Source organism: Eurosta solidaginis, chromosome 5 (genome assembly GCF_040869045.1).
Source record: "Eurosta solidaginis isolate ZX-2024a chromosome 5, ASM4086904v1, whole genome shotgun sequence".
Taxonomy (NCBI): Eukaryota; Metazoa; Arthropoda; class Insecta; order Diptera; family Tephritidae; genus Eurosta; species Eurosta solidaginis.
The window spans coordinates 229620041-229630147 of record NC_090323.1 but is presented as its reverse complement, the minus strand read 5'-3'; the positions used below and the strand labels follow the sequence as shown (position 1 = coordinate 229630147).

Sequence of the window (10107 nt, the reverse complement as noted above, 5' to 3'; positions counted from 1 at the left end):
CTGAAAAGCATCAATCCATTACAAAATCAGATGAGAAAATATTGTCCAATAGTTGGTCATCTAAATATTGTGCAATGCAAACTTGGTTAAAGGGCGAATAACGATAAACAGATGATTACGTTAGGGATACGGATACAGCGATACGACATACGGCACCAATGACTCGAGCTTAAGGTGCGTGCACACTTAGCGGCGCGACATGTAGCGGCAGCGGCGCTTCACTTTTTTGCCTATTTGATCAACATTGCCGCTCATGGCCGCGTCGCGCAGTGCTGCTGCCGCTAGGTGTGAATTGTTCCATAAGAATACATGCGAAGAATATTTTGCAGCGCAGTGTAGTGCAGCTCAGTGTGGCCTTAGCTTAAATGGTGACTTATAACCATAAAGCCATAACCAGATAAATCAGCTGATCGAACCTACCTTATGGAAAGGAATTTAATCGATTAATGGTGCCACACCATAACGCTAACGCCATAGCCAATCAATTGGTTTTTGGTTTCTCGCCATATCCATAACCTAAAAATATTTGAGTTGGCGAATTTAATAACTTTTTTTAGATTTTCTTCATTGTTTTGGATACGTTATGACTGAGAGACTTATTTTTTGTGGAATATGTTTGTAATTTTTTGCGTTTTCATCATTTTTATGAAATTTTCACGATTTTTAGGTTAAGGCACCATTAATCGATCACATTTAGATGGTTATGGATATGGGTACGCTTACGACTATGGCGTTAGGGTTAAGGAATTTTAATTTGGCTTTAAAGCTGCAGACATTGGTGCTTTATCGGTAACCGTATCGGTAACCTTTTAACAGCTGATTGACCAACCTTATGAGAATCAATGCAATCGATAAAGGGCGAAATAATGGTGACTTATAACCATAAATCCATAACCAGATAAAACAGCTGATCGAACCTGCCTTAAGGAAATCAATGTAAGTGAGTTAGCGTTATGGTATGGCACCGTTAATCGATTACATTGATTTCCATAAGGTAGGTTCGATCAGCTGTTTAATCTGGTTATGGCCGCTTCCCAAGGCAGTCGGTTCTATGTACCGGAGCGACTCGGGATTTTTCCAACCAATTGGGTTTTGGTTTACCGTCGTAACGATAAACAGCTGATTACGTTAGGGATACGGATACAGCGATACAACATACGGCACCAATGACTCCAGCTTTACCGTCGTAACGATAAACAGCTGATTACGTTAGGGATACGGATACAGCGATACGACATACGGCACCAATGAATCCGGCTTAAGTGCCGTTAAGGTAGAGCCACATTGAAGTTTTTAAAGCCTTCCGCGATTTACAACCAGATTGACTGAATTTTTGTATGTGTGCGTGTTGGGTATTTGACGCTTGCCCCCGACCTTCAAATAAAAAGCCATCAATCAACATTTGCATTGAGAAACCGTAGCGTTCGGACGTGAATATGTCGTCATCGGATGATGACTTTTTTTTACTTTTTTTACTTCCAACTACAGCAGTTTTATTAAATAATAAAAAAAAAATTAACAAAAATTTTATTAAATAATAATAAAAGCTTTACATTCCGTAAAGCTGCTAAACATTGATAATTTTCAATAAATTTTAATATGAATTGCTGTTCTTCCGCGCACTTGTTCATTTTGAATGTCGACACAAACTAAATACAACACTCCGTTTTGTCAATCACACCCCGCGACTATCAAATAAGCTAGTGTCAAATGAAAAAATCAAAAATTTTTGATTTTCATCAACGTGTAGCCGACAACAAATACGTGTGTCGGGAGCCACCCGACTGTACTAACGCACACAAAATTCAGTCAATATGGTTGTAAATCGCGGAAGGCTTTTAGATTCGCTCAACCTTTAGCCGAATCTTCTTCCAATGCTTTGCTTGCAACTATAATTCGAAGTTGGCTACATTTTCATGCCATATAATGCCAAAGTCCCTCAATCTTCCGTTCTCCTTAAAAATACGTGCAAACAACTCATAATCCATAAGACTGAGTTAACGCATCTATATGAAAAAAACTGCTTACGTGACGGGGCTTTTAATCAAAAGAGAATAGATACCCTGCAAAAATTGTTGGATTACGTGTTCCATTTTCTTCATGTTGGAGTACTCTAACAATACTCCTTTACAATGCGTTTGCGGACCACCATCAGCCGACCATTGCTCTTTTTTAACGACCGTGATCACAACACGATGACGATCGAACAGAGTTGCTAAAAGTAAAATATTGTATACAAATAACTGATAATAAAATTTTACTTTGACAACTCTGATAAAATGCAACAGCGCACTGGTTTTATGTATACATACTATAGTATAGAGAAATATTAGCTTCTTTATTCACGCAAATGCTAAATAACATAAGAATATTCGTAGTATAAAATATAAAAGTTGTAAAGCCCCTCTTCATTTACTTTCATTTTAAATTAAATTCACTCCGATAATTCTTTCCGACAACACAATTCCTCTTTAGTACTTTGGCATATGATCCTCTGTGGGTGCTCCATGGAGTACTACAGTGAAAGTACTTTGGAATGTATTCACGTATGTACTCTACTCACAAACAAAGCGAGAGTGGGATCACCTACTCCTCTCCTAGTACATCGCAATGTTAATTGGAGCACATTTTTTGTATGAATACAGATTAGATTTGGAGTAGTCCTATACTCCCAAAGGAGTATTCCTTACATTATTTATAGAGTACTCACGTTTTTTGAAGGGTATATCTATAGCTGTATTTCGTTGCAAAGTATTACAATTAAAACACTAGCTAGCTTACCGAATTGCATGGAAAGCAACAATAAAAAGTAATCGAGTTGAATTGGCTAAGCGGATTCAACTGAAACCGCTTAGGTTTTTGTCGACCTGATTGATAGTGTTGTTTAGTGTTGCATATTCAAAAATAGGGCACTATTGTGAACGAGCGAATGAAATGAACAGACGAATGTGGAGATAAACAAAAATAGCGTGGCGGCAGGGTGACATACATTCAAACAAATACACGCATTTCATGTATTTCGTTTTTGTAATTCTCTGGTTGAGTGTCAAAAACATACTGCGCTAGAAGTAGATGTGTCAAAGAAGCTAAAAAAAGTAACCATCTGTATGGTTTTGCCATAATAAAACTGTTTAGCTAGTTGAAGCATTTTTTTCAAGCTCGCTTGCAAAAAATACCTTATGTTCGCATTGGGTTAAGTAAAACTATATTTATGACTGTCATTATGGTTGTAATATTTGCCAAGGTCTTTAAATGCTATGTGGACAGGTTTTACCCTGTTTATGTTATTTCAGATGCACTGCCGTATCGACATCTTCATTATTCTGCTTTATCAGCTGTACACTAGGGGTGTGCTCACAAATCACACACACAGGGTGTGCTCATGATACAGTTGAAATTTTGAGTGTATTGTGGAAATTTGTAAGCTTTAAAATTACGATTCTGCAAAGCTAATCTGTGAACAAAAAAACTCACTGATAAAAATTTCGTAAGTTTTTTTAACAGCCAACGTACACTTTTGTGTCATTCAAAACTCATACGCACTGCTGTATAATGACTTTTTTGATTACATGGCCTAGCCCTTGTGAGTAAAAGCCGATTGATTTTTGAAGTGAAATAACTACACTGTACGAAATTTTAACCTATATTCAAAATCTAAACTAATATTAGAAGAAAATAGATTATGAGATAAAGCAATAATATTTTATAGATATTTAGGTGAATTATTTGCGAAATATACTCCTTTTGATGGAAAGAATATCTCTAAAAATGACATTATAAAATTAATTATTTCATGCTTGACATGAAGAATTTACTTTGAAGAGTTTTTATATCTTAGCTGTGTTTTTTTTACATCTATAGACGTTTACGCTTAAACTTTATATGGACTGCTAAGCGTCAAACTTCAAATGCACCTCCGAAATTGCTGCGTATAAAATTAGTACTACTAAATCTCAAAACGCATTATACTCAGATGTAACTGAAATATGTGTCTATGTTTCATCTCTACACTAATTCTATGTATCACCTCTTAAAATGGTGCGTGTCACAATTCATCGCAACTTATTCAGCTATATGTTATACACTATGGCCATCAGAGGGTTGTGTCTCCGCTTTTCGGTACACCTTGTGCTGTAGCTAGTTATTTAACCACTGCCGCTAGATGGGTCTCCTAAACATTATCTAAGCGAGGATAAGGTTTTTTTACGCGCAAACGTAAACGTATACGCGTATAAAAAATACGGCTATTTAAGCTGCTGCAATCACTAGCAATATAGGAATATTACATACATATATGGATGATGTTCTCCTGAAGAGTTATGATTCTTTCCGCGATGCCAACGACTTACCTATATCAAAGGAGATCAGCTATACGCAGATATGACAGTAGTGCAACGAATAACAAGGTTCCACTGGCTGGGTCATATTATGCGAATTGATGCACAAGCTCTAGCGCAGACAATATTCTTATGGACACCCGTGTTTGGTACCAAAGGAAGGGAGAAGCCTTCTTTGAATCGGTAGATAAAGATGGAAGGAGAACTTATTCATAAACTATTTTTGTTGCAATAATGGCACTCTTCGAAGGTTTTGGAAAGTTTTATGGACGTTGATGGTACTTTTCAGAAAAACGCACTGACTACCTCGGGCACATTTTGATCTGACCACGTTAAACTTTCTCGATTATCCAAAACCCAAGTAGCGCCTGCTTAATAAACAGGATTTTCCACGGGTAGTTGAGGTTGACAATTGGTTTGGAAAAGCTATAAACTGCGCTAGTAACCCCTTGGAGGGGGGGGGGGGGGGGGGTTACGCTACACAAGGGCTTGGCTAGATCTCCCTCGAAGCTACCGAATGGAGAAATTATCACGAAGCAGGAAATGCTATGAAATGGCCAAATAACCTTGAATGATAACGATCCGCATAATCGAAAATCACACAACTTGCTGTTGTTGTAGCACTGATTCGCGTCCAATAGGTGCAGTGAAATTTGAACGAATAACCTATAACGGGAGTCCGAGGAAACTTGCAGTTTGAACATGTTAGGATGAAAGAAATAAGTGTGTTAGAGACGTTGGTTCCCCATTCCAATTTCACGCCTCCCACAACAGCCGGTTCTAAGTACCAGAACGACTCAGGAATTTCCCGACTAAAACTGTCATTTCTGTGTAACCCTATTTAATTTGCTGCGTCCCTCCTGTCATCCTTTTAGCGGATCCTACTCCGTACCCCACTGCTTCGAAAAGGTGTTGAGCCTAGCCCCGGTACAGGGAAATGCTTTCGTTGTGTTTACCGGAAACAAATCTTTTTCACAGCAACATGTCATACAAACTGTCTCCTCGGCACAATTGAAAGAAATGTACTTACAGTTTAACTATAGATGTTAAGGAATGATTAGATAATGCTAATGATTGCTAATTAACCTTCATTTGCGAAATTCTCTAATTCATTAAAGAATTAGAAATAGTTAAAATAATTCCCATTGGATAATTGAAATTTTTATTCTAATAGTAAATCTTATTGCAATTAGTTGCCATTAGCAAAAAAAATTGGGTTACCTTTACAATTAGAAATGTAATTGACTTCTGCTAATGCAATTAGATATTCAATTAGCTCCAATTAGAATCAATTATTTTCATATTTTCAAAAACAAAAAAACTAAAATATTCATAATATGAATTTCACACACATATTTATTACTTATGTACATATATTTACATACATGCAGACATATTTAACGTACGTACTAACTGTTTAATAAATACAACACTGTGTTATTAGGGGCATTCATGAAAGCATATAAACTTATAAGGTGTAAAATTATATCCATTTACACACGGGGTTATATGAACGCACCTAGTAATATTCTTGATAAACTTGATTGTTTATCAGCTGTATTATTGCCAAACAAAAGTTTTTTGATTGTTATACAAATTAAAAAATGCCAAGATTAAGTGAAAAATCAAAACTAAAATGCCTTTACTTGCTGATGTTGGAGATTTCTGATGAAAATGCCGCTGTAATGTCTGCAAGGTTGCATTCCTTTGAGTTTACCGCGTTTACACAATGTGCGCGTAAATTTATACAAATTGTGTAAATGATTTTTTATACAAAATTTGACAGCTCGTTTACGCACTAGATAAATTTATACGTTTACACACTTTATAAGGCATTTATACGGTTACATGAATCCTCCTATTGTGTGAAATGTAAATAAATAAACGTGATTTGCAATTTGTTTCAAGTGTTTGCATTGTTTAATATTGTAAATGAAACTGGTATTTTTGTTAAGTTAAAACATATTTATTTGTCGCAATGCCGGAAGAAATATCATTTGCAATTGAATTTTCTGGTGATGATGAGGATTTTGATGTTACATACACGCCTTCGAAAGAATCGAAGAAAAGGAAGGTGTTCAATAGAGATGGTGAACAATTTGTGAAGAGGAGTATGGAAAAAAATGTTGACAATATAATTTTCACATCGAATTTTTATATTGAAGTTAAGAAGGTATGAAAGTTTCATTACAAAACTATACATCGAAACTCCTTGTTGTGTTGTTAAAGTATAAAAACCATGTATCAGATTTCAGAAAATAAAAAAGATAAAATAGTCGGAAAGTGCGGTGCTTGCAACAAGGTGATTTGCGGTTTTATGGGAGTCTCTTCAAATTTTATCAGCCATCTCAGAGTGCGGCATCCTGAAATTTATAACGAATATCTTACGAAGAAATCTAACAAGCAAAACTTGAGTATTCAATCAAATTTCGATAAGAAACTTATTGAATTTCTAGTGGATTCAGGATTGCCGCTTTCCCTGATTGAAAGGCAGCCATTCATCAACTTACTTGAGGGTATTGGCCTTAAGTTAATGAGTAGACAGACGGCAATGAAAAAATTAGAAGAGCATCACAAACGCTTGGAAGAAAGTGTGAAAGCCGAACTAGCCACAGCGAAACATGTCTGCACAACGGCGGATATTTGGTCAGGAAATCACAGAAGCTTTTTCGGATACACCTGTCATTGGCTTGATAAAGATTTTAAGAGGAAATCAGCTGCTTTGGCGTGCAAAAGGATGTTTGGAGTTCGCTCTGCGGAAAAAATTGGGCAAATCATGACCGACATAAATACTTATTACGGCTTAGATAGAAAAACAATTGTTCTATCCGTAACTGACAACGGGTCAAACTTTGTCAAAGCTTTTAAAGAGTATGGAATTGATAATGCCCCTGAGATGGAAGACGACGACGGCCATGATATGCCAGAATTCCAAAACGAGATTTGCCTCCCTAAACACCAAAGGTGCTCTAGCCATACATTAAGTCTTCTGGTTACGTCTGATTTAATAAAGATTTTGAAAGCCGATGAATCCCTATTTAAGCGGAACAATATGGTAAGAAATGTTTTAGTTAATATATTTTATAATAGAAAATAATTTATTTAGGTGTTCAAAAAATGCGATAATTTGTGGAAAAAATGCAAATGGCCAAAAAGTTCAGAAGTGATACAGGAAATTTTAGGTGGATGCCTCGTTGTGCCGGTTGTGACGAGGTGGAACTCGCTATACGATGCCGTTGTTCGACTTCTCCAGCACAGGCCGAAACTGGATGAGTTGTGCGATAAATTGAGCCTGCCGCGGTTTACATCCTGTGAACTATCATATTTGGATACATACAATCTGATTGTGGCGCCTATTGCTCAGAGTCTGGACTTCATGCAAGGCGAACAGAGTGTTGGATATGGTTGCCTTTTGCCTACAATTATGACTCTGAGCAATAAATTGATAAAAATCCAGCAGAAAATCGAGCATCCATTCTCTAGAATTGCATTAGACCTGGAAAAGCAATTAAGACAACGATTCCGAGAGCTCTTTGAATTAAATGAGGAGGCAGATTTGGCGCTAGCTGCAGCTGCACTGACTCCAAACGTAAAGTTGAGCTGGCTGAAAATCTTACAAAAAACATCGCCGCAATTTACATATGATCGAATAACAGAAAGGGTTATTCGTATCATCACTGATTACGCAATCAAGCAGAACCTTCCTGCAAGAAACGAAAATCATAAATGTGAGGGTTCGTATACTGAATCGACGTTTTATGATTTCAGTGATGGTGGTAAGTTCTGTATAAGTGACACATACATATATGTTATTTTTAGTAAATCAGATTACATTTTTGCAGAAGAAAGTACGGCTTCATTGTCAAAATTGACAGAGGAGGCTGAAAGCATGCATTTGATTTCGAATATGATGCATCAATATTTGAATGATACTGATAAAACTTCAAATATATGGTGCAAATATCCTATATTACAGGAAATATCACTGTTTTGCAACACACCGCTTACGTCTTCAGGCCCTGTGGAGCGACTATTTTCCTTTGCGGGCATTATTAATAGTCCAAGGTGGGGTCGCTTAACGGACTTTTCTTTTGAAAAGCTCGTATTGCTGAAAGCGAACATACCCGGTCGTTGTAGTTATTAAACAGTTAGTACGTACGTTAAATATGTCTACATGTATGTAATATATGTATATAAGTAATAAATATGTGTGTGAAATTCATAATATGAATATTTTAGTTTTTTTTGTTTTTAAAATATGAAAATAATTGATTCTAATTCGAGCTAATTGAATATCGAATTGCATTAGCAGAAGTCAATTACATTTCTAATTGTAAAGGTAACCCAATTTTTTTTTGTTGATGGCAACTAATTGCAATTAGATTTACCATTAGAATAACAATTTCAATTATCCAATGGGAATTAGTTTAACTATTTCTAATTCTTTAATGAATTAGAGAATATAAACCAATTGCATCAATTACTAATTCTAATTGCAATTTAACATGTATGAGTTTAACTTCAATTTTTAGCTTATTTTCAAGCTAATTCTTCAGTGGTTTATAATCAAGAACATTTAATCGCTTAGCTTAAAACTAATAACTTAACACTTTCATTATTTTAACAATCAAACGCAATATTCCGTAAAAATTATTGCAATCTTTAATATCACTTTTAATTTTTCTCTACTTTTTCAAGGATGTTCACTTCAGCAGCACAGACAATATCTTTGGTATTTTCAGCAGATTCTTTCGCTATTTTGTCTGCTAGTTCTGCTAGGCGTTCACGTCGATAATCTTTTCGTGCTTCGTCTAGCAATACATTGTGTATCAAGTTACGATTGTTGGAATAATCAGGTAGTAATGGTGGATATGGATTGCCTCGCAATTCAAGCACTGATTTTTTATAATACATGCCAGGATAATCTCGTGGTGCTTTATATATACGGGTGTATGAAAGATTACTGCTTTCGAAACGTGGCACTAACACCTTAAAAAGTTTATGCACTAATTGTTTTTCCAGCAACCAATAGTCAGCCAGTTCCATTGTGGCTTTATGTCGATCGCCGTAACGCATAGCATTCGATATGAGCTAAAATAGTAGTACATAAAATATTGCGTTATTTATACTTGACTTATATACATACCAGTTCTGCATATCCACGCGCTTCATCTGCTCGATTATAGTACAATTCAATGCGTTCATGTTTGAACAATGCAGTCACAGTTTTACGCAATTTCCTTAAACGACCCTCGGGCCCATCAATATTTTTAAGTTTCCGAGGTCGCTGCACTGCAATACGCATCTGAGACATCAGTTTACTTACATCAGCTTGATTCATTCTACTGTATTTATTTCAGAAAAATTGATTATTCCCAAAAACATTAAATGCCGGAAGAAACTTCGAATTTACGTAAATATTGCAATGTGGTGGCGCAGTCAAGCCAATTGCCATCAGCTGTTTTTGAAGGTAATTGTAATAGATTAATTTAGAGATGTGAGATGTTTTACAAAGTTGTATGTCGATAAAAAGTAGTAGTCGAATCCTTATAGAAATAAGAGGTGCGTTTATCTGTGATGAAAAATGGTAGTCGATTCCTTATAGAAAGAACACAAAACACGCACAGAAGATTGCGCACGTAAACAAAAGATAAGTTGGTTTTTATGGGCAATTTTCAAGTCATTTTCCTTTAGCTCTTGCTTTTTTTCTATATTTCTTTCATTCGATCAAGCATTCAACTGTGACGTAGATGCGCAGAACGAAGCAATT

At 36.0% G+C, this 10107-nt stretch overlaps 2 protein-coding genes across 2 annotated transcripts; one reads left to right on the top strand and one right to left on the bottom strand.

Moving 5' to 3' along the window:
- Positions 1 to 6183: 6183 nt before the first annotated feature.
- Positions 6184 to 8568, top strand: LOC137252704 (uncharacterized). Its single transcript, XM_067788748.1, has 4 exons — positions 6184 to 6510; positions 6586 to 7392; positions 7444 to 8113; positions 8180 to 8568. Exons 1-4 carry the CDS (start codon positions 6316 to 6318, stop codon positions 8479 to 8481), a joined length of 1974 nt encoding a protein of 657 aa, XP_067644849.1. The 5' UTR covers positions 6184 to 6315; the 3' UTR covers positions 8482 to 8568.
- A 317-nt stretch (positions 8569 to 8885) lies between these two features.
- On the bottom strand, positions 8886 to 9784 carry mRpL17 (mitochondrial ribosomal protein L17). Its single transcript, XM_067788749.1, has 2 exons — positions 9484 to 9784; positions 8886 to 9428 (listed from the first exon to the last, which is right to left on the bottom strand). Exons 1-2 carry the CDS (start codon positions 9676 to 9678, stop codon positions 9012 to 9014), a joined length of 612 nt encoding a protein of 203 aa, XP_067644850.1. The 5' UTR covers positions 9679 to 9784; the 3' UTR covers positions 8886 to 9011.
- Positions 9785 to 10107: the final 323 nt, after the last annotated feature.

What these genes read in the sequence shown, in the direction of transcription:
- LOC137252704 (XM_067788748.1), top strand. Translation starts at nt 6,316, where the DNA reads ATGCCGGAAGAAATATCATTTGCAATTGAATTTTCTGGTGATGATGAG. An exon ending in TTTATATTGAAGTTAAGAAG is followed by an intron (nt 6,511 to 6,585) that starts GTATGAAAGTTT and finishes ACCATGTATCAG; the next exon opens with ATTTCAGAAAATAAAAAAGA. An exon ending in TTATGATTTCAGTGATGGTG is followed by an intron (nt 8,114 to 8,179) that starts GTAAGTTCTGTA and finishes ACATTTTTGCAG; the next exon opens with AAGAAAGTACGGCTTCATTG.
- mRpL17 (XM_067788749.1), bottom strand. Translation starts at nt 9,678, where the DNA reads ATGAATCAAGCTGATGTAAGTAAACTGATGTCTCAGATGCGTATTGCA. An exon ending in CGCGTGGATATGCAGAACTG is followed by an intron (nt 9,429 to 9,483) that starts GTATGTATATAA and finishes CTACTATTTTAG; the next exon opens with CTCATATCGAATGCTATGCG.